Raw genomic sequence first — 27,753 nt, 5'->3', positions numbered from 1 at the left:
TCCAAGCTGCCTTTGGAAAAGTCCCCGAAAGCCCCGGGGGGGGGTGGGAGGCAGTAGCTTGTGCCGGTCCTGGGAAATCCCGACAGAAACCGGGGACGTTTACGGGATTCCCGGGGAAATATTTGTAGCTTCTTCTTACCCCGGTATTTTAGCCTATTGGTGTTGAATCGCTCGGGAAGCTGCAATAGGGATGAGGTGCCCGGCTGCTCCCAGGGCCGGCGCCGGGAGCAGGGATTCGCTCGTGGCTAATTGAGGTTGTGCCCAGAGCTCCCGGTGGAGGAGCCGGAGTCCGAAGCGAGGAGGGAGCCTGGAAAATGCCCGGCGGGCGCCCCGGCACCTCCTGCTTCTGCCCCTTTCCCATGGGATTTAGGACCTCGCGGCCTGGCTGCTGTCCCGCTGCTGTCCCCATGGGGCTCCTGTCCCTGTTGTGCTGCCCTCGCTGTCACCTTCCCATCAAGGCCCTGTCACCGTGGCCATCCTGCTCCCGTCCCCATTCCGCTCCCATCCCCGTCCCCATCCCGCTTCCATCCCTGACCCCATCCTGCTCCCGTCCCCGTCCTGCTCCCATCCCCGTCCCCATCCCGCTCCCGTCCCCATCCTGCTCCCATCCCCATCCTGCTCCCATCCCCATCCCCATCCCGCTCCTGCCCCTATTGCCATCACACTTCCATCCCCATCCCCGTAATACTCCCGTCCCCATATTGCCCCCATCTCCATGGAACTCCCATCTCCATCCTTGTCCTGTCCCTATCCCCATTTGGCTCCTGTCGCTATCGCATTCCCATCCCTGTCCTGCTTCTGTCCCCATCCCTGTCCTTCTTCCTTCCCCCTCGCGCTCCCATCCCTGCTGTGTCCCTGTCCCCATTGCGCTCCCATCCCGGCACCACCGTGAGCTTTTAGCGGAAAATCCAGCTCAGGCTTGATCCGCTGATCCCGGGCAGCCTCGGGGTATCCGCATGGAGTGGGAGCGGTGGTGATGGGAAAGAGGAAGGATTCCTGGGATGCGGAGGTTGGGATGTGATCTGGGATGTGGTCCCGGGACATGGTCCCTGGGATGTAGTTGCCAGGATGTGATTCCCGGAATTTGGTCCCCAGGATGCGGTGTCAGGGATGTGGTTCCCAGGGATATGGTCCCCTGGGATGCAGTGTCAGGGATGTAGTCCCAGGAGATGCAATTCCCTAGATGTGGTTCCTGGGATGTGGTAGCAGGGATGCGGTCCCCGGAGTTGCACATCCTGCGCTATGGTCCCTGGGGATGCAGTGCCAGGGATGTGGTCCCCAGGGTTGCGATTCCCAAGATGTGATAACAGGGATGTGATCCCCAGGAATGCCCTCCCATCCCCATTAGCCCTCAGAGGGGCCAGGTTTCGGTCCCTAGGATGTGGCTGATGGGATGGGCCTCCCTGGGACGTCGTGCCAGGGATGTGGTCCCCGGGGCTGCGATTCCTGGGATATGGTCCCCAGGGATGCGATTCCTGGGATATGGTCCCTGGGGATGTGATTTGTGGGATGTGATCCCTGGGGCTGCGATTCCTGGGATATGGTCCCTGGGGCTGCGATTCCTGGGATATGATCCCTGGGGCTGCGATTCCTGGGATATGGTCCCCGGGGCTGCGATTCCTGGGATGTGATCCCTGGGGATGCGATTCCTGGGATATGGTCCCCGGGGCTGCGATTCCTGGGATATGATCCCTGGGGCTGCGATTCCTGGGATATGGTCCCCGGGGCTGCGATTCCTGGGATATGGTCCCTGGGGATGTGATTCATGGGATGTGATCCCTGGGGATGCGATTCCTGGGATATGGTCCCCGGGGCTGCGATTCCTGGGATATGGTCCCTGGGGATGCGATTCGTGGGATATGGTCCCTGGGGATGTGATTCGTGGGATATGGTCCCTGGGGATGCGATTCATGGGATGTGATCCCTGGGGATGCGATTCCTGGGATATGGTCCCCGGGGCTGCGATTCCTGGGATATGATCCCTGGGGATGCGATTCCTGGGATATGGTCCCCGGGGCTGCGATTCCTGGGATATGGTCCCTGGGGATGTGATTCATGGGATGTGATCCCTGGGGATGCGATTCCTGGGATATGGTCCCCGGGGCTGCGATTCCTGGGATATGGTCCCTGGGGATGTGATTCATGGGATATGATCCCTGGGGATGCGATTCCTGGGATATGGTCCCTGGGGATGTGATTCGTAGGATATGGTCCCTGGGGATGTGATTCATGGGATATGGTCCCCGGGATGCGATTCCTGGGATATGGTCCCTGGGATGCGATTTGTGGGATATGGTCCCTGGGGATGCGATTTGTGGGATATGGTCCCAGGGCTGCGATTCCTGGCATATGGTCCCTGGGGATGTGATTCGTGGGATATGGTCCCCAGGGATGCGATTCCTGGGATATGGTCCCTGGGATGCGATTCGTGGGATATGATCCCTGGGGATGCGATTCCTGGGATATGATCCCTGGGGATGCGATTCTTGGGATATGGTCCCTGGGGATGCGATTCCTGGGATATGGTCCCTGGGGATGCGATTCGAGGGATATGGTCCCCGGGGCTGCGATTCCTGGGATATGGTCCCTGGGATGTGATTTGTGGGATATGGTCCCTGGGGATGTGATTCATGGGATATGGTCCCCGGGATGCGATTCCTGGGATATGGTCCCTGGGATGCGATTCCTGTGATATGGTCCCTGGGGATGCGATTTGTGGGATATGGTCCCAGGGCTGCGATTCCTGGCATATGGTCCCTGGGGATGTGATTCGTGGGATATGGTCCCCAGGGATGCGATTCCTGGGATATGGTCCCCGGGATGCAGCCCCATGCCCCCCCCGAGGATGCAGGAGCGGCTCCGCGGGCTGCGGGTGCCGGTGGCCGCAGCCTGCGCTCCCCGCAGGGCGCTGCCGCGCGCAGCCCCGCGCCGTCCCGCACGCCCGCGTGGCGGCGGCGGCGGCGGCGCCGCTCAGCGCCCTCCTGCGCTACTCCTGCGAGCCCGGCTACAAGCGCCGCGCCGGCACGTCCAGCCTGACGCAGTGCGTGCGCCCGCGCGGCGCCGCCGAGCCCGCCTGGAGCGCGCCCACGCTGCAGTGCATCCGTAAGCTCCCCATCCCCATCCCCATCCCTATCCCGATCCCGTCTCTGCGCGCCCAGCGCCGTCGCCCCACGCCCGGCATCGCCCTTGCAGGGGACCCGGCGCTGCCGCCCGGTGCTGAGCCCACGCGGCCCCGCAGCCCGCGGCCGCCCCGCGCAGGTGAGCGCCGCCATCCTCATTTCTGTCCCCGTTCCCATCCTCGTGCCCATTCCCATCTCCATCCCCAGCCTCATCCCGATCCCCATCACCATCCTGATCTCCGGCACCATTCTCATTCTCTGTCCCCATCATGCTCCCCATTCCCAACTCCATTCCTGTCCCTGTCCCCTCATTCACATCTCCATCCTCATCCGCGTTCCCATCCTCATCCCCATCTCCCCCCCAGTCTCATCCCCATCACCATCCTGATCCCCGGCACCATTCTCACCCCCATCTCTGTCCCCATCCTGCTCCCCATCCCCAACTCCATTCCTGTCCCTGTCCTGTCATTCCCGTCTCCATCCCCATTCTGATCCCCATCCCCAGCATCATCCGCATCCCCACTCCCATTCTCATCCCCATCTCCATCCCCATCACCATTCTCATGCCCATCTCTGTCCCCATCCTGATCCCCATCCCCAACTCCATTCCTATCCCTGTCCCGTCATTCCCACATCCATCCCCAGTCTCATCCCGATCCCCATCACCATCCTGATCCCTGGCACCATTCTCACCCCCATCTCTGTCCCCATCCTGATCCCCATTCCCAACTCCATTCCTGTCCCTGTCCCCCTCATTCGCATCCCCATCTCCATCCCCAGCCTCATCCTGATCCCCATCACCATTTTCATCCCCATCTCTGTCCCCATCCTGATCCCCATCCCCGTCACTGTCCCCTCATTCCCATTTCCATCCTGATCCCTATTCCTGTCCCCAGCCTTATTCCCATCCCTGTCCCTCCTTATTCCCTCATCCCCGTCCCCACATCCCTCCATCACCATCCCAAACCCCATTCCGATCCCCATCCAGATCCCCATCACCATCCTGATCCCTATCCCATCACCATCTCCATCTTTGTCCCTGTCCCCTCATTCCCATCTCTATCCTGATCCCCATTCCTGTCCCCATCCCCATCCTCATCCCCACGCCCATCCCCATCCCCATATTGATCCCTATCCCCATCCTTATCCCCATTTCCATCCCTGCCCTCTCATTCCCATTCCCATCTCCATTCCCATCCCCATCCCGCTGCCGGGCTCAGCACCTTATCCCATGCAGGAACCGCGACTCCGGGAAGCTCCGGCCGGACACCCGAGGCCTCGGCGCCCGTCACGCCGCCGCCCGCCACCCACCAGCCGGCAGGTTGGCCCTCCTCTGCCTGGGATTTTTCCCCTTTTTCTGGGGAGGGAGCTGGCAAAAACGGGATTTGGGGGCAAAAAGCAGCTTTTAATGCAAAACACATTCAGGTGCAAAACAGATTTTGGTGCATTTTAGCATCACAAGCAGCCTCGGCTGCAGTTTTGCTGCCCAAAAAAAGTGCAGTTTGGTGCAAAACAGCCAAGCAGATCCCAATGCTGCGGGTGCGTTTTGGCGCAAAGAGCGGATTTCGAGGATGCTGCAGATTTGGGGCCAAAGAGCGGATTTGGCCGAGCGTGTTCCGGGCGGCCCGTGGGGACCCGGCGCCGGTTCCCACGCCGTTTTCCTCCTCCTTTCCCTCAGTTTCCACCCGGACGCTGCTCTCGGCGCTCGGTAAGTGGCGGCGCCCGGGCTGGGGCCGCGGGCACCGGGCGCCTTGGCCCACCGCGGTGTCGCCGCAGGGCTCCTGGCGCTGCCGCTCGCCGCCGCCGCCGTGGCCGCCTGCTGCTGCTGCCGCCGCGGGATGAGGGCGTGAGTGCGGGCGCCATCGCTGCGCCGAGTTGTGGCCGGTCTCTGCGGCGCCGGGTTGCGCCCGGTCGATGTGGCACCGAGTTGTGCCCGGTCTCGGTGCAGGTGCCTGCGGCGGCGCCGCGCTCGGGCGCCCGGCCCGGCCGAGGGCGTCGAGATGCTGCCGCCCGGCGCCGCCACGGGCTGAGCGCTGACGCCGCCGGGCAACTCGGTGCAGCCGCCGGCGGAGACGGGGGGCAGCGAGCGGCACCCGGCGCCCGGGAGGAGGGGGCGGTGCCGGGGGGGACTGTGTGCCCGGCGCCCAGGTGAGCCCATGGGTGCCCCGGGGGGCTGGTGTGGGGTGTTGGGTGCAGATTTGGGGTGTAGGGGGGGTCGGGGTGCAGGTGTGGGGTGCTGGGTGCAGGTGTGAGGTGTTGGGGGGCAGATGTGGGGTACTGGGTGCAGGTGTGGGGCACACAGGGGGGTCAAGGTGCAGGTGTGAGGTGTTGGGTGCAGATTTGGGGTGTAGAGGGGGGTCAGGGTGCAGGTGTGGGGTGTTGGGTGCAGCTGTGAGGTGTTGGGGGGCAGATTTGGGGTACTGGGTGCAGATTTGGGGCACAGAGCGGGGTCAGGGTGCAGATGTGGGGTGTTGGGTGCAGATTTGGGGTGCAGAGCGGGGTCACGGTGCAGGTGTGGGGTGTTGGGGGGCAGGTGCGGGGTGTTGGATACAGATTTGGGGTGCAGAGCGGGGTGAGGGTCCAGGTGTGGGGTGTTGGGGGGCAGGTGCGGGGTGTTGGATACAGATTTGGGGTGTAGAAGGGGGTCAGGGTGCAGGTGTGGGGCACAGAGCGGGGTCAGGGTGCAGGTGTTGGGTGCAGCTGTGGGGTGTTGGGAGGCAGGTGTGGGGTGTTGGGTGCAGATTTGGGGTGCAGAGCGGGGTCAGGGTGCAAGTGTGGGGTGTTGGGGGGCAGGCGTGGGGTGTTTGGTGCAGATTTGGGGTGCAGAGGGCCGGGGTGCAGGACACGCGTGGGGCTGCAGGGGCTCAGGGTGCCGCAGGTTGGGAGGGGGCTGGGATTCCGCTTTGGGGGGACAGTCGGAGCCTCCCCCTTCCCGGAGCCGCTCCGGAGCCTCCGGCAGCGCCGCCCCCTCCCGCCATCCCCGCTCTCCCGCAGCCGTTGGCCCGCGAGCGCCGGCGCGGGATGGGACACCGGGACGGGATCCCGGATGGAACCCCGGGACGGGACACCCGGATGGGCCACCCGAACGGCACACCGGGACGGGACACCCGGATTGGGACACCCAGGACCGTTGTCCATCCCCTTGGTCCCCACGTTGCCTCGCGCGGCGCCCGGATGCCCCTGCCAGGGCTGCAGGACGGACCCGACCCGCGGGCGCCGGCGACGGGAGAGGAAGAGGAGAAGTTGGAGCTGGATTTTTCCATGTGTTTCATTTCCGCGCTCGGGCCAGTCCCGACGGGACCGGGGCCCTGGAAACCTCCTGGCTCCAGGCCCGGGAAGAGACCTGGGTTCCATGCGGAGCGGCCGGGAGGTCCTTTCTTCCCGCTGCTCCAGGGCCAACGCTGGAGGTTTCTCTCTATAAGCAGGATAAAAGTTCATTCCCTAGGAATAAAAGCTGGTTTTTGGAAGACTTTCCGGGGTTTCCTCTTCTTCCCCTGGATAAGGGGGATTTCAGGGAGGCACAAGGTGATGGAGGAGGCTGAGAAACGCTGCCTGCTGGGTCCCCGGGGTGGCTTCCGTGTAGGGAGGGACGGGAATGTTAATGCTCACGGAAGGAAGAGATCCAATGGGATACAGCAGCCGCGGGGCCGGTTCCACAGGCAGCACAAGCTCCCTGCCTCCTTGGAGAGCGCTCGGAGGCTCCCCCGGGAGCCGCTCCATAGGGATCGCCAGGAAGCCGCTCCATAACGTTGTCCGTGGCAAGGGAGGCAGCTGCCGGTGGAGGCCGGCGGCCGCATCCCGCAGTTTGGCTGGAGGCTCCGTCAGAGGAGGCCGAGTCCCGGCGGAGGCTGCGGGCGCAGGACGAGCGCGGCCAGGGGGCCGAGGAGCCGCCGCGCGCAGGCCCCGCACAGGAGGCCGCCGTCGTCCCTGCTCCCGGTGCTCTGCAGGGAAAAAAAGAGGGAAAACGGGAAGGGCTGGAGGAGCCTCCGCTCCCTCTCCCACAGGGAGGCTCCCTCCCGGAGAGCAGCGGGTGTCCCGAGCAGCAATGGCCAGCGGGAAGGTCCCCCCTGTCCCCGCGGGTTGTCCCCGCGCAGGGTGGCACCTGTCCCCGAGGGGGCCGTGGGGCGGGCACGTACGTGGGTCAGCGGGAGCCTCCTCACGAGCAGCCTCGTGGCGGAGGGCAGCGCTTGCTGGCAGCCGGACGCGGAGCAAGGGCCGCCCGGGGCCTCCTTGGCCGCCTCCCTGGGCAGCTCCACGCGGAGGAAGCTCTCCTGGGAAAAGGGGGACAACGGTGGGAGCTGAGACACCGGGCAGCAGAATCCCGGAACGGCTGAGGGTGGAAGGGACCTCTAGGGATCACCCAGTGCAGCCCCTGCTCCAGCAGGGACACCCAGAGCACGGGGCACAGGGTTGGACATCTCCAGAGAAGGAGCCTCCACAGCCTCTCTGGGCAGCCTGTGCCAGGGCTCTGGCACCCTCACACCAAGGAAGTTCTTCCTCACGTGGACATGGAGCTGCCTGGGCTTCAACTTGCACCCATGAGCCCTTGTCCTGTCCCTGGCCACCACCCACAAGAGTTTGGCCCCATCCTCCCTACGCTCTCCCCTCAGGTGTTTGTCCATGTTGCTCAGATCCCTCTCAGCCTTCTCCCCTCCAGGCTGGACAGGCCCCGCTCGCTCACTCTTTCCTCACACCACAGATGCTCCAGTCCCTTCAGCATCTTGGTGGCTCTGCGCTGGCCCCTCTCTGGCAGCTCCACGTCCCTCTGGTCCTGGGGAGCCCAGAGCTGCCCCCGATGCTCCAGGTGCCTCCCCAGGGCTGAGCAGAGGGGCAGGATCCCTCCCTGGCCCTGCAGCCAGGACCCCATTGGGCAGCAGTCGGGTCATCCTCGTTTAACCACGGGACCGACTCCCAACGTGACACCAAGAGAAAAACAAAACCCCAGTAACAACAAAACAACCGAAACCAACCGCAGCTCGCAAGGAAGGAAGTGAAGTAAGAGCTGGGAAACTCCTCGTGCAGAGAAACACAGGATAAATATCTTGGTAAAACCCTCCTCTACGCCGCTGTTTCTCCGCGCAAACACTGCTCCAAATCCTTCAATCTGAGCTGGACAGACTTGCTGATTCCATCTTTTCTGCTGCCTTTTTAACTCCTCTGCAGCCCATCCTGCCTGGGAGGGTTGTCCTACCCGGAGATCCCACGGGAATGCGGCACGCAGGGAGCTCCGGAGCGCTCCGGCGGCGCCTTCCAATGGATGGGAGCTATTGGGACCCTCGTCACAGATTTGCTCACCTCGGAGGCCTTGTCCTCACCTTAGCCAAGGCTAAAATGTTTTCCAGCGACTTGGACATCAGCAGGCACCTTTTGGCCCGCGTCACCGCCACGTAGAGCAGGTTCCACTCATCCTCGGGATACATTCCTGCAGGTGGGATGAAGGAAAGGAGGAAACATCACTGCTTGCTTAGGAAGAAACCACCCCCAGCTCCCCGATTCTTCCACGGCTTCTCCTCGTGCGTTGGGGAGGACTCCTGGAGCTCCCTTGCACGAGCACTAGGGCCGGGAAGGGGAAAATCCCGGGGGTTTCTCTCACCGATGCTGAAGTGGGAGCCCCTCCGCGGGTCCCCGCTGGTGGCCGGCACTTGCACGAAGTCATCCGAGAGCAGCACTGTGTCGAACTCCAGCCCTTTGGCTTGGTGCACGGTGCCCATCAGGTAATCTGCGCGTCGGAAAAAGGAGGGAGAAATTTCACCCTTTGACAGCACTAAAATCACTCGTCTCCACACTCACGTACTCCTAATTCCACTAAGTATAGGGTAGAACTAAGTGATTTCATCCTACGGTCACTCCTTTCCACATGTGAATCCTAAACAGAGATCTCTGTCAGGAATCTGGACCGTCTCTGCCAAGGAAAACTCCCTCTTGCCAGAGGGAGCCACAGGCAGTAATTCCAAACGGGAGCATTTTCCTTTGTTCGCTTTTCCACTCCACTGTTTTGCACCTCCCCAAATTCAGCTTAGCAAACTGCATGGCTCATGAATAAAGTAATTAGGAATAAGGAAAGTAAACAGGAATAAACTAAACACTGGGGAAAAAAAAAAAACCTAAGGCTTTCCAACAGACAGAAAAGCAGTGCCCAAATCCTGATTTTCCTCTAGCAAGGCCACATGGAGGAATCCTCTGCTGGCAGATTCCTGCTGCCTCTGAACAACCTCTGCAGCAGCCAGCTCAAAAGCTGACGCTCGATTTCTCTTTCTGAAAATCCAACCTGATCCAAACGTAGAATTTCTGCAGTAAAGTTGGGTTAAATATTTTAAAAAGTGGATTCCTCTAAGAGACCCGGTGTGGCTCTACCTGCCAGGGCTTCTGTGGACACGTGGCTGCTCTGGATCCTCCGCACCAGCTCCGGGAGCTGCTCCTTGTATTTCTCCACTATTGCAATCTTCACTTGCAGCTCTTTGTCATCGATGTGCTCTGCGTATTCCCTCAGGCCGATGAAGCCCTGTGTCTCCTCCCATTTTTTGATAAAGGGGTCGTTTATAACAAGGTTTACTGAGGAAAAAAGGAAAAAGCAGCAGATAACAGGAATTGATTTAAAAAGCACCTCGGATTCGGAGCAACCTGATGCATCCTCCAAGCTGTACTGTGGACCAGGGATCTCCAACCTGCGTTATTCCAGGCTCCTACTAAGATGCTGAGAAGTTTTCCTAAGAGTTCAAACTCTTAGGAAAAAGCCCAGTAACAACATCCAAATCATCAGGCACTCAGGGCAGCTCAATAACTTTTGTGTCCCCTTACACCAATCCTTGCTACTGATGCCACAGCATAAGGACACTTCACATGACCTCTCCATTTGCCTCTTGTTTTCCTTTTTTTTTTCTTTATTTTTTAAATACACATCCCACTGCAGAAGTCTTACGACAGATGAAAAAAATGAAATCATATGAGATAGGAGAAAAAAATCCCAACATATCAGGTTCTTACCCCAAATATGGCCTCTCAGAGGGAAGGTGGAATGGGCTACGTGGCTGAAACAGCACTAGGATGTTGGACACTATTATTTTAAAGTCAGTTTGCAAGTGATACCTGTGTGAGAACTTCTATACTGGTGCAAATGTAACATAAAATAAAATAAAATAAAATAAAATAAAATAAAATAAAATAAAATATTGTGGATCCTTTTGCTTTCCATTGCCACAGCAGGACCTAAAGCATTTGTGCTGCTGCAGGGAGGACTGCAGAGAGGAGGCTGAGAACATACTCACATCTTTCCCGTTCTTCTACAGGCCGAGAGAGCTTCCAAATATCATGAATTTTGCCAAGGCCAAAACGGGCAAGCCCCTAAAATAAAGAGCAAATATCTTAACATATGTCTCAGTTTATAAATAATCTCACGATGTCCAATGGTTGTTGGTGTCATCTGGGAACAAATAAAGGCAGCTTGTCACGGCTGCAAAAGGCTCCAAAACCAAAATTTGCTCATTTTAGTTTCAAGCAGCTGCACTCTGGTTCATTGCAATGAGCTGAGGAATTTGGTCGGTCAGTAAATGTCCCCATAATGTCCTGCAGGACAGACAGCTCCAGACCCATCTGACTCTCATAATGTTCTGCTTTCTGTTCCCAGGAAACAGGGCCACTGCAATGGGAAGAAACATGCTGAACCAGCTGTAAATGCTTTGAGTTCAATATATACCGGAACAAAATGTTTTGTTTTGCCATTATTTACTTTCAGGAAGGAAAAGAAAAATGAGGGAGTAAAGCAAAATAGTTTTTTTTTTTGCTCCATGTTTCCAAATTCAGTTTGTTTTCTCAAAAAAAAAGGTCACAGCCCATGTTTACACTTCTCATTTCAAACTGCAAAGACAGGCATGATTTTCCTCCTGAATAAGGAGCCCAAGTATTCCCTCTGTTCTGATGGGCAGCTTCACAGGCAAAAAAACAAAAACAAAAGATTTAGAACTTAAAATGTCAACCTAAAGCTCAAAAGACTGGGCTCTTCCCCAAACACGTGCTGTACCAGGACAGTCACTCAGTCTGTCTGCACTTCTGCATCTCTCACTGCAAACCAAGAACGCCTCCAAATTCCAGCTATCCATTTTTTGGAGTTTGAAGACTACAGATTCTCCTGAGGCTTTGGAAATGTGGGAAGCATTATTAAAGTGTCCCCACAATTTAAGCACATGAACGTCTGCACTTATGCACATGCTTTTCTGAAAAAAAAATCCCCAATCCTGTCAGCAGGAGAGAGGGGAGGGTGTTTACACCCAGCTTGCAATTACAGCTGATTTTTATTCTCCTAATGTGGGAGCACTGAGTGCTGCTGGTAGCAAAAGGCAAGTGCTACCCGGCCTCGAGTTGGAGACGTGAGTGACACATCAGCAGCTGCAACTTACCCCGATGACATGTATTTTTATAGGTCTTTCTCTACCAGTAAGTCTCACAGCATCCTCGAATACACTGAAGTTGCTTCGTGATAAGATTGCTATCTTCCCTTCCACGCTGCCTCTCACATCACCTGCACACAGACATTAATTCCCAGTTAGTGCAGCAAAGAAGACAGCTACAGGAAAACCAAAGATCCTCACAAAGCAGGATTAAACCCCAAACACTGTGTATTATGCAGTAGCTCTTGGGTTCCTAGTCCCTGAGCAGAGCTGAAGGTGCTAAGTGGTGCCCAGATCCAACTTACCTTCCTGGTTTCCTCCCACCAGCGTCTTATTCCTGATCCTTTTGCAGACATCCAGGATGGTTGCTCCCACGTAAGCTATTTCAGGACCAAATCTGAAACTCTGTGTGGAAAAGAGCAGGAAAGGAAAGCAAGACAACAGCAGGAACTTGTTATAATCTGCTGAAGTTTTACTATACTGAAATTGTACAATTCACACCAACCTTCCTGGCAATCTTTCTCTTAGAAAAAGCACGCAAATCCCCAGAAAACCATTCCCAGAATCCTTGGTCATGTTTGCATCCAAGGCCATGGGAGCTGTGCTGGGAGATGGACCATCACACAAGGCAAAACAGAGCTGCAGGGCAGGGCTGGCAGCTGATCCCTGTGCTTCCCTATCCCGGAGATCCAGTGCCAACGGTCCGAGCGTCTCGGGGTGGAAGCCCTAAGTGCATTTTTGGTGTTTTGATGAGAAGATCTACTGGGGGGAGGCTCTTGTTATCCAAAAAAGGGCTCAGAAGTCCACAAGCAAAGTGATATCAAGCAGGTCCCAAGCCTGTAATGAGATGTGCTACCAAAAATAAAGCCAGGCCCCATTCCTACGGATCTATCCCTGGGCCCTATGGCCCGAGTAGCAAAAGGCATCTGAGATGGATGTTTTTTTTTGCTGGCAGTTCTGGCTTAGGGCCTTAGTGCCATTAGGACCTAAAAACACTTTCACTTTTGGCTCAAGCTGATTAATCCTTGGGCACGCATTCCCAAAAAAACAGTCCCTCCCCTTATCCTAGCTGTGATTATACACACTAATTATAGGACTGTGGGGCCAGAGGTCAAAAAAAAATCCTAATCAGGGTGATTTTTCAGCTGCAACAACAGCCAGTTTGATAATCAACCCGGAAACACAACTATCACTCGTTCTGAGACAGGAACAGCAGCTGCCCTTGAGGGCAACCTTAGACCAGGCAGAGTGGCTCCCAAAACCCTGCCTTTGGCAAACACTGCATGAGAGGTCACAGTCTAAAGGCTGCTGGGGACAAAGCTAGCGAGGCCCTGGTGTGCACAGAGCCAGAGGACAAGGTCATGGCCACCCGTAGAGCCAGCAGAGATGTCTTCTTTAATCCGTGCAGTTTTATTTCCAGGTCTGGCATCTTTCCTGGGTGTAAAGGATCCATTGCTTCTGGAGCTGTGTGGGGCCCTGGCATAGAACTTTCTCCTCGTGCAGCTGTGTGAGATCTTGCACCAGGGTCTTACCTGGGTGAGATAGTAGATGTGGGTGTGAGGCACCATATAGAGGGTGTTGACAGCCCCTCGGAAGGTGTAGATCTGCTGGTGAGGGTCTCCGACGAGGATCACGCCGCAGGACTGGGACAGCACAATGTCCACGATGGCTGTGGGGAAACAGGAGAGTGTCACAGGGCAGCCCGCACGACAACAGACCATGTTAAAGCAGGAAGGTGCTTTTGTGGAGAAGGAATTGAGCCAGCCCCGGCACAGACGAGCTCAAATCCCAGGCTTAGAACAGAGCTCTTGCACAATGACTTACGACATTGAAGACGGGGCTGACACAGCTGCAGGAGGAAGCAAGCAGGGCAGGAGGAGAGGGAAGCTCAGCACGCAGAGGCCATCAGCTCCACGCACACTCTCCCCTTGTTTTAGTCTGCCAATTTCCCTGCGCACACCGGCACTGCAGAGCATCTTCATTCCACAGGCCTGAGCTCAGTGCAAACCCGCCACCCATTCCCAGAGGCCTGGACGCTCCGTGCACGCCCAGGCACCTCCCTGCAAGCCCTTCCATCCCCTGGGATCAGCTTGTCCAGCACTTAGTCACTCCAGCAGGGCAGCCAGCTCCACAGGCCCCAGGAGTAGGGGCGCGAGATGGGCCAAGGAAGCAGCTGAACTGATTTAGTAGCTGTTGAAAACACTGTGCTTTTTGCAGCCCTCCTTCCTCTGTCCTCAAGCGCACGGTTTGCTCTGTCCCCCTTGCACAGCTCTGGCACGTATCACGTCCCCCTGCAGCAGCAAAGGGGGCTGGATGGCACATGTGGACAGCCCAAAGTGCAGAATTAGGGGGCTCTCAGTAGCTGCTGCCCCTCAGCTGAGGCACACGCTGCTGCTCCTCTAGCCTGTTGCTGCGCAAATGGCCCTATTGAATCTGCAAGGATGCAAGACCAAGCGCAGCCACTTGTGATGTTACTGCTGAGAAGCAGGAATTTCACAGAATCACAGAATCATAAAGGTTGGAAGGGACCTCTAGAGATCATCTAGCCCAACCCCCTGCACACGCAGGGTCACCTAGAGCACGTGGCACAGGACTGTGTCCAAGCGGGTCGGAAGATCTCCAGAGAAGGAGACTCCACAACCTCTCTGGGCAGCCTGTTCCAGTGCTCTGGCACCCTCACTGTTAAAAAAATTTTTCCTTAAGTTCCTGTGGAACTTTTGGTGTTTCAGTTTCCGGCTGTTTCCTCTAGTTCTGTCAGTGGCCACCAGTGAAAAGAGGCCGGCCCCATCCTCCTCGCTGCCTCCCTTGAGGTACTTCTAGACACTGCTCAGGTCCCCTCTCAGCCTTCTCTTCTCCAGCTGAACAGGCCCAGCTCCCTCAGCCTCTCCTCATAGGGCAGATGTTCCAGGCCCCTGATCATCCTCGTAGCCCTGCGCTGGCCTCTCTCCAGCAGCTCCACATCCCTCTTGTCCTGTGGAGCCCAGAACTGGACACAATACTCCAGATGCGGCCTCAGCAGGGCTGAGCAGAGGGGCAGGATCCCCTCCCTCGACCTGCTGGAGACGCTCTTCTTAATGCACCCCAGGATCCCATTGGCCTTCTTGGCCATGAGGGCACCTGCTGCCTCATGGTCACCTTGTCGTCCACCGCGACACCCAGGTCCTTCTGCATTTCTGCATTTAATGCTTCTCACACACTCCTGAGCACGTGAGCATCCTCCTTTTAGAGCGCTCGGGAAGGGACGTGGCTCTGTCTCCTGCCACCGCTCACCTGGAGTGCAGTCCTGTGCTTCATCCACAAAAATCGTATCGTATCCTGTGAGCTGAGGCTTGCTGAGCTGCCAAAGTTTCAAATATCCTGAGGGAGAAGACAAGGACCATCAGCCAAAGGGTCAGAGTTTTCTTGCCATACAACACCATGACCTTAAAAACTAACCTCTTCTTAAGGCAAATAAATAAATAAACAAATAAATAAATAAATAAAGCAGTTTCTGACCCTACTCCTTGCTTGGAAGCTCCACGACACTCAGAAAGGCTACACATTTGCTTCCACATATTGCAAACAAACCCAACAACCCCTGGTTGGAACTCCCTGATGAGCCAGGGCAGGTGCACGAAAAAGCTGCCCCTGGTTTGATCTATTATTTCTCTTTACCTGAAAGCTATTTGACATCTGTAGGCTCTTACCATCACATGTCATCTTGTAATTCTTCTCTGCGTCTCCATCCAGCTTCTTCATATTGTACCATATCTCATTTGCTTCTTGAACATTGATCTAGAAAGCAAAACCAGAAGAGCCTGGATAGATTGCTTTGAAAAACTGTTTAGGCATAGAAGATCTTGAAGCCCCAGCATAGCTGGGGCAGAGCAGGCAATGAGCCTGCACGGTTTAAGTGTCCTATCCTTCCTTTAGCTGCCTTCCCAAATTCCCTCCTTCCTTCCCAACAACTCTTTGATTGCTCTTGGACTTTCCACACCGGTTTAAAGGCAGCCTGTCCAAATCGAATTCTCCGAACGCTTTCTCCTCATATTTTTCTTCTATGTCATTACTGGGTAGCTTCTTCCCCTCTATTTAGCAAAGTCTTTTCCAACTGCAGCCCCCTGACAAGAACATTTATCTGTTCCAGCTAATAGAAGATTATCCTGACTTTGTGCTTATTTTGGCTTCTCTGGTGAGCTTGCCAGGTGCAAAGATACTTGACACTTTAAGGATATCATTCATTCCCTGCCAGATATAGCAGCTGCCAACTAAATTCCTGACAGCTGGAGTGGACAGGATCAGCTGCGATCACTGCCGAGCAAAAAGGCTAATTTTTTCCCCAGCTCCAGCCTGCATTGCTGCAATGTCAGTGTTGTCCTGTAAGAGCTGCTGAGAGGTTTGTGCTCCAGCTAAGAATCTCTGGGTTCAGCTCTGCATATCAGGACCACAAAAAAGGCTCATGTCTTTACACAGGGTATCATTTCAAGCACTGATAAAAACACACACACAGTCTCTTCCTTCTTTCCATTACAAGCAAGAAACCTGTGCATGGGGCTGACCTTGTCCTAACGTCCTCTCTATGAATCAGTTGCACAAGCAGCAGCAGGAATCCAACCCATTCCCTTTGGATTTATCACTGGAGGAAAAAAATGCTTTTTGAGAGTTATTTCTTTTTGCTGAAGCACAACTATCCACGATCCATAAGAAATGGGATGAAACCTTTTATTTGAAACCTTCCAGCTCAGGTCTTGTTTCATCATGGATACTCACTCTCTTTTCTTGCAGGGTGACGAGTTTTCTTACGCCGTGGGTGTTTTTGAACCAAGTAGGAACGTGCTCTTCAGAGATCTCTTCATCTGAAGAGGCAAAAAAGTTTTCAAGTGTCTCTTTGACTGTTTTCCCTCTTATGAACAGAGATTGTCCCTCGCGGTGCTGGATAAGGAAACTTACTGAGTAAGCTGACAGATTGGAGAAGTTCAGCTTGCCTTTTTCTTTATAGCTGTATCAGAGATGATTAAAAAAAATAGGGAGAAGCTGAAATACACATGAAAAGCCTGCCAGAACAGCAATCTCATTTTTGCTTTTATTATTCACTAATGCTCATGGAAGTGCTATTTTATACACCCTTGCTAATGCTCACAGAAATGCACACCCTCCCGCCTTTGACCTTGTAAAGAGATAATTCAAAATTCTCAACATATTTATCCTCCTTGCATTCCTGGGGGAAGCAACAGCTTTTAGCATTGGCTCACGGTAGCTCAGAGAAGGCAGAAACTGCAAATTGTGGCTTGGCTTAAAGCAGGTGGAAGAAATTCTTTTCCTTAACATTTTTGCTCCCTCAAATCCTGGAAGCTTATTTCAAAAAGCAGACTCTCTCTTCCTTCCATGCCTTTCCCATGCTCCACCGGCCTTCCATGAAGGGATTTAAAGATCCCCACTCACCGTTTGCCAACGCTTCCAAACGCCAGGGAATGGAAAGTCTTGCAGGCCACGTTTCGGGGAAAGACACGTTTCCCTCTCTCTGCCACAGCTTTGTTGAATGTCACATAGAGGAAGTTGAGCTCTGCAAACTTCTCCGCGTACTTGATCAAAGTTGATGTCTTTCCCGTACCTGAAGAGCAAAAGCAAATGAATAAAAAGCATTTCAGGCAGGAAAGGATGAACCTGCACCCCTCTTACCAGCCTTGCCTTCAGTCAAACAGGCTGTATCAACCAGACCTCTCTGGGGGACACTTTTACTTGCTGAAATCCCAATAGATTTAAGGGGAAAAGGGCCCTCTTCTTCAAGCTGATGTTACCTCCTGCCTGCCAGATCATACTTATTTGTGTTTACTCATTAGTTCTATCCTTTATTAGAGTTCTTACCAATTTGCCCAGCATAGATATTGGACTCGTTGCAAGTTTTCTTCTCATGCCTCTCTTAAAAAATGAGATCCCATTTCCACTTTTCCATCTTTTAAAGCCATGGCAGTTTTAAGCAAGTTAGTTACTGGTTCAGCTGCTTCCTGCTTGAGGTCTCTTACATCCCTGGAGTAATGCAGTCCAGGTCAGGAAATGCACAATACCAAAGTATATTCCGTCCCTAACCTTTTCCACACAAATTTGAGGCAAATCCTCTGGTGGAACCCTATAGAGAAGGATCCTGAGACCTTCCTTGAGGAACACAGATGTAGAAATACAGTTTTTCTGCCACAGCCTCATTCACTCTAAGACATCATTTATATTGATATACAATTAGCTAACAATCCAGCAGATGTTGTGGCAAGCAGCCTCCTGCAGGTGGTTGAAGTTTGATGTTTGTTTTTACACTTTTTACCAATGGCTTCTCAAACTCTTTCTTTTTTGTCTGCCCTGCCTTATTGTAGTTGCATGGGACCTTTTCACAGCTCACAAATATTTTCGTTTGCACCATTTTGGACACGTCAACTTTTTAACAGACATAAGAAGCACCTAAGAAGGAAATTCTCTGCAGGTGCAGGGGGATAATTTCCTTTTCAAGCAAGCTTGATTTTACACAATTCCCCTTTTTCAGAACAGAGCTCGAAAGGAGATTTCTTGGCTTGTTTTGCTCCTATATGAAGAATAACTCTAAAAAAGTAGGAGCAACTCCGTCTAGTGGCCTTTGGACAGTAACGCTGTAAAATTGGCGCAGCATGAGGCTAAACAAGGCTATGGTGGCTTCCCTGCAACCTGCACCCAAATGTTTGGTTCCAGCATCATGTCCCAACACATTTGCCCGTTTTTCTGCTTGCTTTGACATTTTGTGTTGATTAAAAGTAAAGCTGATGTGCTGGCACCCACAGAACTCCTCTGAGAGAAGCAACAGGGAGGGAAGTGTCAGAGTTAGAGGTTATGCAGGTCCCCTCACCATGTCACTTTTTGGCTTTCTTACCTGCAAATGCCATAATTTTCACTATTTGACCACGCTCAATTTTGTGATTCAAAATCCTTTGCTGTTCATGTGTCAGCTTTATGTCAGGGCAATTACTAAGACAAAAAAAAAAAAAAGCAAAGGGAATTAAGAAAAAAAATCCACATAAAGCAATCAAATAAAACAGCAGGAAGAAACCAAGGAATGATGGGTCCTACTCAAGTGGGAAGGTAGCACTAGAGCAACTTGGTTATTGGGCAAGTAAGAAAAGCAGCAAATTCCAGGGAGTAAGAAAAGATTGGGGTTGGCAAAATAAAAGGTGCAGCCTGGAGGAAGGCCCCATAGAAGATCTGCTCAAGGGTCCTAAGTTGTGTTTTCAAAATGATTTTAACACCCAGAAGCCTTAGACTCATTGAAAACAAACTGGAGTGACGTTTGGGGGGATTTTGTTGCTTTTGAAAGCCTGAACCTTGGATTTCTCTCTGCTTTCCTGTCGTGCAGGATGGGCCAATTAGCCTGGCGTCACAGGGGAACCAGGAGCTTTGATTAACATCCAGAAAGCAGCTTCAGGCTGGAGCACAGTTGTTTTATTAATAAATGTCTGCAGCCTGCAATTAGCCAGCAGTGCAAACCCCTCTCTGCACAGAGCCCTCCCTGATGTGCTGCCTTGTTTAAACATCCTTGACTTTAGATGCCCCCAGGACTATCTCCTCCTCCTGGACACACAGTCTCTGCTTAAAGAGACTTCCAATGGAAGGGGAGGCACAAAAGGACTGGGAAATCACCCAGAAGTGAAGCCCATCATCTATTCTCCTTTGATTTTTTTTAATTTCCTCTAATGCTGCTGGATCTCTGGTGATTTTCTGGGATTTATCTGTGCTACACCTCTGCGAGGGAGGAAAGCACGGGAATGCTGCTCCCGTATTGCAGATAAGGACATGGAGACAAAATGACTCAAGGTAACTGCAGCAGAAGTGAAACCAAACAGGATCTCCCTCAGGCCAGGGAAATATGTTGCTCCAACTGCCTTTCCTTTTGCCACAGCAAGGAAATCCAGAACATGGAGCTAAAGCTACATCCCGAGGCTGGTATATCTCTTCACTCATGCACAAATAGTGTTTGCAAATGAACTACTGTATTTTTTTGCACTACATCCTCAGCAACCCAGCTCTGGTTTTGGCTGAGAGCAACTTCAACACACGCATATCTAGAGGAATATGTTGTTTAAACTAGAGCAGGCCCTCTGCCCCCTCTTCCAAAGCTCCTTATGGAATCATTAGGGTTGGAAAAGACCTTCACAATCATCGAGCCCAACCGTAAACCTAATGGTGGGATCAGGGTGGTATCAGGGACTACCACAGCTATTCTAGCTCTGTGAAATCTCAGCACACACTGTCCTCCACCAAAAAAGAGCAACAGACACATCAGTGAATGAAGGTCTAAATTCAGTCAGTGGAAGCAACCTAATAGATTTAGGGTCTGATTCTGTTTTTGTCCGAGAATTCATGCAGAAGGAGGCAACGAGGCCTTGCACGGGTCGTTATGAAACTTGGAATCTTGGCATGAAATCCCTGCTCCCAGGTTGAGCTCTCTGCTAGGGAGCTTGGGTGCATTGCTCAATTCTGCTGGGAACATTACCCGGCCCAGAGGTCCCGTCTGCAGCATGAAGTTGGTGTTTCCTCCTCTGCCTCCGCAGTTACGGAGCCGTTTTCCATCAGGTACAAGCAGTAGAAAATGTTGTAATGGATCCTGGTAGAAAGGACAAAAGAGAAACCATCACTGAAATATCAGCAAGAACAAACTGGAATTCTGCAGTTACCTAAAAGGCTTCTAACATCTTTAATCCTTCCAATGAGCACAAAGTGCATGCAAGCCATCCTTGCCAGCAAGCTGCCTGTATCTGGATTAGGGCACCCCAATTCTTTTGTGGAGGGGACAAACCTGCCTGGGCAACGAGGACAATGAGTCCAGCAAGACAAAAGCTCCCAAATGCTCAGGGCAGCAGCCAGGCAAGAGCTTTTCTGCTTAAATTCGGGAGAAAGTCTTCTGTTTGCACTGTGGAACACTGAGGATATTGCAGGGCATCAGGCACAAATCCGAAGCCATCGGAGACGACGCTGGGACAGACTGTGGGATGCAGGCAGCAGCTAGCGCGTTGCAAATGCCAATATTAATATTTCCAAGTGCCATTAGCTAAACTTCGAGATGTGCCTGCAAAAGTGGCACGGGGAGAGCTCTGTGCTTGTGGCCTCCCTCTCATCCCTGCCCTGGCTTGGGCATGAGAAGTTACCCAAGAGTGAGCAAACAGGACCTGGGATCAGAGCTCACGGGATCCTTTGGCTCTCCAGACCACGATCAGCAATAGACAGTCCAAGGAGAGAGAAGCTGGCACTCATTTTGGCCTCAAAGGTAAATTAATTTCAGCAAGAGGCTTATGGTTATTTCATACAAGCGTGTTAGCCCTGACAAAACCACTTGCAGGTGCTTTGCTGCTGCCTGCAGAGGAACGCAGTGTCTCTGGCTTTACTTAGCTGCTTTACAATTAACTTCCCTCCAGGGATGACATTGCTGTCATTGCTGATGACTTTTACTGCAGCTTTGCAGCTCTGGCCTAACAGCAGCCACCTCGAGGTCGCTGTCGCCCAGGAAATACCTCACATGGTTCCTCAAGGGCATCTTTCCTCCTTGCACTTTGTATCACAAGTGGAAAAGATGCTGTTGTTCATTCTTCTTGTGGTCTAGGTTGTTCAAGGAGACAGGGATGGGACACGGGGGACTTTTACACCGGCCTCTCGTTGCTCCTGTGCTGGACCCTTCATCTGCCAGGTCCTTAACAACCATTTACTCAAGTTAATGACATCAAGTTATGGCACCATTTAGAAAGAGGGGTGAAGTGTCAGCCCCGGGACCAGTGGCAGGAAATAATTACTGTATTTACATGTTTCTACTGGCATGTCTGTATCTCTAATTAAATGTTTCTATAGCAGCTTTTAAACCACTATTTCAAAGACTCCTGCTTTTGTTTCAAGGAGGAAAAAAATCTCTTTTTCTTAAACGCTATCTTTCAAAAAACCAAGCAGACTACGAAACTGTATGGGAATCCAAGCAAATGTGATGGGAATGTTCCTGTGATTTATTTTACAATTCCCAGTATTCCAAACTGGAGCTGGAAAACAAATGTGTTTTATACCACTGCTTTCTAGAATATAACATCACCTAAAAGGCCCTCCATAACCAGGACTGGCCTCAACTCATGGCTGGGTGAGATTAAGCTCCTCTGGGCATGAAACTGCTGCTCCTAAGTTTGCTCCATGCTGCAGGCTCCTCAGGAAAACATGCACAAAAGCAAACAGGTTGCCCAGAGGTTATGGAAACTGCTCTGCTGTTTTCCCCACGCTCCTCACCGGTTGGAGACGGCGATGTCTGCCTCTCTCATGGCATAGAGCAGCGTGGCTATGCAGTAAAGTGCCTCGGTCACGTCCACGAAGGACAGGGTAGAGCTCGGTCTCCACAGCCGCTCCATCAGCGTCTGGATGTCCCGGATGCCATCGGAGAAAAGCACCATGGTTGTCACTATCGCCCACATGGCCTCAGGCTGGTGGCGGCAACGAGAAGGATCAAGTCAGGGCACACAGCTGGGAGTAACTGGAATATGGGATAACGGCTTCAACCTACCCTCGTGCCGCTCTGGAAATCCGGCACTTGGCCAGTGATGCAGGTTGAGGCTTTTGGGAAGAGGTGGTGGCTCCTTAGGCACCGGAGAACGGCGCTGGGATCGACGTGCGGGCTGGTGTGAATGGCAGACACGCACCTGTGCGGAACAGCAACAGCAGCACTTGCAGATAAACCCTATTAAATGAGTTTTCTCACACTTATGTCTTGCATAAATACGGTCCTCTACTAGGAGCACTAATAGTTTTTAAGTCTCTTTGCACAGCAGGGATCTCCATTGCTCTTAACCCTGTTTGACTCGGCTCTTTTGCACCATTTAACTGTTACTTAGTCCTCTCGCTCCTCTTGGCAGCCCCCTCTGCATTGCTGTGCCTTGACACACGGGTCCATCCTGGAAAAATTCCTCCAAGCCCCAAATCCAGGCTGTGGGAAGCTCACAGCTCCTTGCTGACATCCACTCTTTTTGACATGCCCAATTTTTGTGTGTGGATGTGGAGTCCACCGTGAAGTAATCCCAGTCCTTGACTATAAGGTTAATCATTCTCCACTTAAAGGTATTGGCCCCAGGATGGAGTGATTGAGAGAGGCTCATGGGCACTCAGGATCATGTTCCCTGGTGCATCCACAGTGCCCCACGCTCCATCTAGTCTTCCCTGAGTGTCCCAGTGCCTTGGTGACAATAATTATTATTTTGGGGACATTTCCATGTAAAGCTTGCAACAAAGCAAAGGTTGAACTGCCAGAAGGGCCTTCAGAAGCCACCAGACCCAATCCCGTGTTCAAAACAGGGCCAACTTCGAGGTTTGGTTATTTATCCCAGTGAGAACATTGGTTATTTGTCCCGGTGAGTATCTCCATATAGATTCCCAGCTCTCTGCACTAGTGTTTGACCACTCTCCTGCTACGTAACTGGAATTTGCCACCCTGCAACTTGTGCCCTTTACCTCTTATCCTCTCACTATGAACCTCCAAAAAGAGGTGCTCTCTATGGCTCATATAACTCTTCCTTCCAGCTGGGAGTTAACAGAAGGAAGCAGAAGACTCAAAGCAAGGAAGGTGAGAGGATCTGCCCCTCCAAAGCGACATGCACATGCAGACTCACCTGATCATGCCCACCACACATTCCTCGTGCTCCTTCACTATGCCGTGACGCTCCAAGAGCTGCCCAACGCTGTGCAGGGCTGCGGGCTCCTTCATCACGTACCGGTGGTAGAGCTTTTTCCACGGGATGAACTGCAATGTGGCAGGAAAAAACAAGCTCCATAAGAAAAAACAGAGCTGAAGGCCCATGCACAAAACCTGTTTGACACCAAGAAACATCACACACACAGAGGAAAGGGAGTTGGTGACACAGAGCAGCCAGGAGAGGAAACTGCCCTGTCTTATAGCCCAAATTTCCTGCTTGATCCACAGCAGAAAAAAAAAGGTTACAAGGAAAACAATGTAAAGGGACTTTGTGGAGGATCAGGATGCTCTTTCCACGCATGGAAAGACTGCAGCAAAGGAAATTATTCCAAACCTGGTCTCCTGATACAGGTTGGCATTTCAATAGGTAGGAAGGAGTGAAGAGTGTTCCCTGGAGATCAAACTGACAAAAGACCCAACAGGAAGAGGTGAGGGCAATAGGGAAACAGTCAATGGCTTTAAAGGGAAAAAAATCAGACAGACAGGCACAAGATGGATGTTCCCAGAGCAACACGTGCAGCCACGAGGCTGAGACACGACAGAGCAGCAAGAGAAGCGCCAGGCTCAGAGGAGTGTCACAGCAGCCCTTACCAGAGGATCAGTGACAATCTGCCTCCAGAAGTGGCACACCAGGCTCAGGCTCTGGTACAGATCAGTGACCGGGAGGAAGGCAAAGATCCTCCTCAGGACTTCAGCAGGCAGCTTCTCCATGCTGCCCTGAGGCACGTCCCAGCTCCGGGTGCCCAGGAGCCCGTAGCGGGCATCAGGAATGGGTTCGACTTCCATGTCATCAAGTTCCTGCTTGATTCCGCTCTGCTCTTGCTTGATCTCCCTGTGTGCTGGATGGAGCACCCGTGGCTTCTCCTCAGGCTCATCCCACAGGTACTTTGTGCCACGGCCACCTGCGACTGCTGCGGATAGTGTCCTTTTTCCGGAGGGGGTGCCTTCCTTAGGAGCTGGTCCATCATCCTCATCCTCTAGGAAGGAGAAGGGATCCTCTGCGCTGCTGAAGGACTCATCAGCTTCACCGAAGAGGGGAGCTGGTAGCTCTTCTTTGATTCCACGGCTCTGTGTCCCCTCTGCACCTTCCTGCTGCATCTGAGAGCTCCTGAAGTAATCGGTGATGCTCTTCTGCTGCCCTTGGCCTAGGCAAAAAGGAAGGACATGAGTGAAGTCTCCACAAAACGGTGTAAACTGCAGTGCTCCGAGCTGACAAGGAGATGAGAGGCGGCATTTATTCCCTCATGGATTTATGAGCTTGATTACAAGGGAACTGTTCTGCTTCCTGTTGCCTCTCTGGTTGACCACGGAGGTCAGAATTCATCTCCTTGCACTGTCCACGTAACCCGGGGATTTTTGGAGCATTTCTGGCAGCAAACAGAGCTTCAAGAGAAAGATACGGCCTGTACTAATCTGTACCTCCCAGATTAGCAATCCCCAGCTAACATAACTAACCACATGTGCATTAAATGTAAACAAGGTTACATATTGAACTAGGTGGGAGGTATTTCCACTGGTCAGCTAAGACGCAGGCATGAGGGAAGCATAAAAATGCAAGACTCGATTTGTTGCAGTACAACTCTGAGACCGAGGCAGGGCTTTTAGTGGTTATTTACTGCTGTGGATCTGGGGAAACAAAAAGGGAACTAAGATTTGGGGAAAGTTCAGGGTTTGGCTACTTCTCTGGGTCACAACACTGAGCGTTTGCGGGCTGCTTGTAGCCCTGAATGAGAGACACAGCCGCTTTTAAAAGGATAAACAGACTTTTCTCACCAGACTCCTTCTGGCTGCAAGGCAAAAAAACACCGGAGAGCATAAAGGAAACTAAAACTTGGCAACAACATGGTCTGGGCAGCCTCGCTGTTCTCTGACAGCACGCGGGCACTGCCTTGCACCTCCTGCAACCCTCTCGGTGCTTAAACTTACCGGCCTTCATGGCATCCATCCCCTCCTGCTCCTAGCCTGCAACATCTCCTGATGCTTAGCTAAGAGGAAACTCAGGGAAAATACTTTTAAAAAAGAAAAATCACAAGCAATTACTGCTGATTTTATTGTGTTTTGTTTCTGGGTGCTCATGGAGGCATAGCTTAAGGAGACCTCATTTGCAAGACACTTGCTGCTTAAAAAAAACAAACAAAAAAAACAGCTCTCTGATTAATGTCCAAAACCTGGATTAATGTCCAAAACCCTCAAAACCTGGAAGATTGAAGGTTAGTAGATTTTAAAAGGGAACCTGCCAAAGATACCTTTTTTGGGGCTTATATATATATATATATATATATATAAAAGAAAAGTGTGTCTGCAAGCACAGAGCCTTGGACTCTGGGGTCTTGGCTCAGCAGCAGATCGCTCTGCCCTGCTTAACCCAGGCACAGAGAGGTTCCCACATTAGCCAGGCAGCTCTAATGCTCCTAAAACTCCTTCTCGAGAGCGACCTGAGCATTCAGGGATGATATTTAAGATTTTTTTCCCCTCTGCATCTCGAATGTCCCCCCCGCTTTTGCGTGCCCTCTCTTGCAGTTAAACAGCCTTGGAGGCCAGGCCTTTAGCTCTGCAGATAGCGGATGAGCGGCCTCACCCTGAACTCCCCGTTAACCGTCCTGCGTAGATTAGCTCCAAGTCTTATCCATTTGCAAAAACCTCCGCGGATCCTGCGATTTCGGCACTGCGGAGGACAACGTCCCCGCACAGGGTCCCCAAATCTGCCAAATCTGGTACCTCGGCGGGGCCTCCTTGCCCGCCGGGAGGGATAGAGGCCCCTGTTGCCGTCGCCGCTCGTCGGCCTCTGGCTCAGCGGCTGCGTGAGGGAGCCCGTGCTGCTCTGCGCCATGGCCCGGCAGTCCTCAGCCATGAGGTGCATCTTTTTGAAGCGCTTCACTGCTTCGCCAGCGGGCAGAAAGGAACAAGAAGAGCCATTAGCAGCAGCAATAAACTGTGTTTTTAGCAGACGCGCCCCTTTTGCGATTGTTTTTGGGATGTTTGGCAGGACGGCCACAGCGTTTTCAGCAGGGGGTTCCTGCAAGAGCTCATAGCAGGCGTTGAGGGATGAGGGGAAGGCAACACGTTATCAAAATGCTGCATTCGCAGACGGTGGAATCAGGGAAACGGCGAGTTTGTGAGGGCAGAAAAGCTTGGGCTGATGGCATTAACCGTATGTCATGGAGCGATTAAGTTTGGAATACCCAAAACAGATTGTGACGGTTAAGGAGAAAACACTGTTTTGTGGCATGTGTCTTCCCTGTGATTAAATACAGTAATGTAAATAACGTGTTGCCATTCCACAAAAAAATGTGTGATGGGAACCTGGAATAGCCCCGCGGGAAGACCTTGAACAAGGAATTTCACTCACAATCAGGGAGACGCAGCAGGAAAGAGGGGATAAGGGGCGCAAGCCCGGGGGGAGAAGGACATGGCGGGCACTTGGGAGGAGCTTTCCCTTTGGAGCTGCTTCCTGACCCTCACGGGGCTCTTTCTGTTTCGCTTTCCAGCCGCAGGCACCCAGTGCCACGTCCCCATTTTGCCATGGTCCCTCCCGGCACTTCCACCGCCCTCTCCCTCTGGGACCCCATTGCCAAAGGCCCCCTTCGTCCTGCCCGGTCGCTAATGTCCCCCCCATCACCACAGGCCCCAGCCCCCGCCATTGCCAAGGGTCCCACCCGCTGCCATGGCAACCCCGCCGCCCCGTTGCCATGGTCCCTGCCGCTCAAACCCCCGTTGCCATGGCGCCTCCCGCCCCGTGCCCCCCCACGCGGTTGCCATGGTGCCCGCTCCCCCCCCCGCCCCGGCGCCGCGCGCTCACTCGGCTCCCGCCGCCTCTCCGCGATCCCGCGGTCCGGCCCCGCCCCCCTCCCCCAGGGGCAGCCAATGGGAACGCGCTCCGTGCCGCGCCGCCCAATGGGAGGGAGCGGAGGCGGGGACCAGCCGCTTCCGGGTGCGCGAGCAGACGCGGAGGGTTGGGGAGAAAGCGCGGCGCTTCGGTTGATGACGTCACGGCGGCGCTGGTGACGTCACGCTGCCGCAGACCAGCCCGCTTGGCTTCAGCTCGAAGGAGGAGGCAGAACTGAGGTTCTCTCAGCGGCCTGCAGACCTTGGTGGCCACCTATAGCCTCAGCGGCCTCCTATAGGCCTCAGGGGCTGCTTATAGGCCTCAGTAGCCTCCTGTAGACCTTGGCGGCCTCCTATAGGCCTCGGCAGCTTCCTCAAGGCCTCAGGGACTGCTTATGGGCCTCGATAGCCTCCTGTAGACCTCAGTGGCCTCCTATAGGTCTCAGGGGCTGCTTATAGGCCTCAATAGCCTCCTATAGGCCTCGGCAGCCTCCTATAGGCCTCGGCAACTTCTTCAAAGCCTGGATAGCTTCCTGTAGACCTCAGCGACCTCCTATAGGTCTCAGGGACTGCTTATAGGCCTTGATAGCCTCCTGTAGACCTCAGCGGCCTCCTCCAGGCGCCGACGGCCTCTTCCAGGCCTCGACATCCTCCTAAAGGCTGCTTAAAGGCCTTGATAGCCTCCTATAGACCTCAGTGGCCTCCGGTAGACTTCAGC

The 27,753-nt window shown here is 53.4% G+C and overlaps 1 protein-coding gene across 1 annotated transcript; it reads right to left on the bottom strand.

Moving 5' to 3' along the window:
- Window positions 1-6,940: 6,940 nt before the first annotated feature.
- Window positions 6,941-26,040, bottom strand: FBH1 (F-box DNA helicase 1). Its single transcript, XM_088531830.1, has 22 exons — window positions 25,929-26,040; window positions 24,984-24,997; window positions 23,802-24,419; window positions 23,128-23,258; window positions 22,029-22,164; window positions 21,758-21,948; window positions 19,992-20,102; window positions 18,375-18,469; window positions 16,925-17,093; window positions 16,253-16,481; window positions 15,190-15,277; window positions 14,774-14,860; window positions 13,036-13,172; window positions 11,809-11,908; window positions 11,513-11,634; window positions 10,385-10,460; window positions 9,474-9,671; window positions 8,713-8,838; window positions 8,415-8,541; window positions 8,243-8,306; window positions 7,256-7,390; window positions 6,941-7,060 (listed from the first exon to the last, which is right to left on the bottom strand). The coding sequence occupies exons 1-22, from the start codon at window positions 26,038-26,040 to the stop codon at window positions 6,941-6,943; spliced, it is 3,186 nt and encodes a 1,061-aa protein (XP_088387956.1).
- Window positions 26,041-27,753: the final 1,713 nt, after the last annotated feature.

This window comes from Tinamus guttatus, unplaced genomic scaffold (assembly GCF_059628265.1).
Source record: "Tinamus guttatus ecotype Peru unplaced genomic scaffold, ASM5962826v1 Tinamus_guttatus_pri_ptg000434l, whole genome shotgun sequence".
Lineage (NCBI taxonomy): Eukaryota > Metazoa > Chordata > Aves > Tinamiformes > Tinamidae > Tinamus > Tinamus guttatus.
Note: the sequence above shows the minus strand (reverse complement) of the source record. Positions and strands in the feature narration are given on the sequence as shown.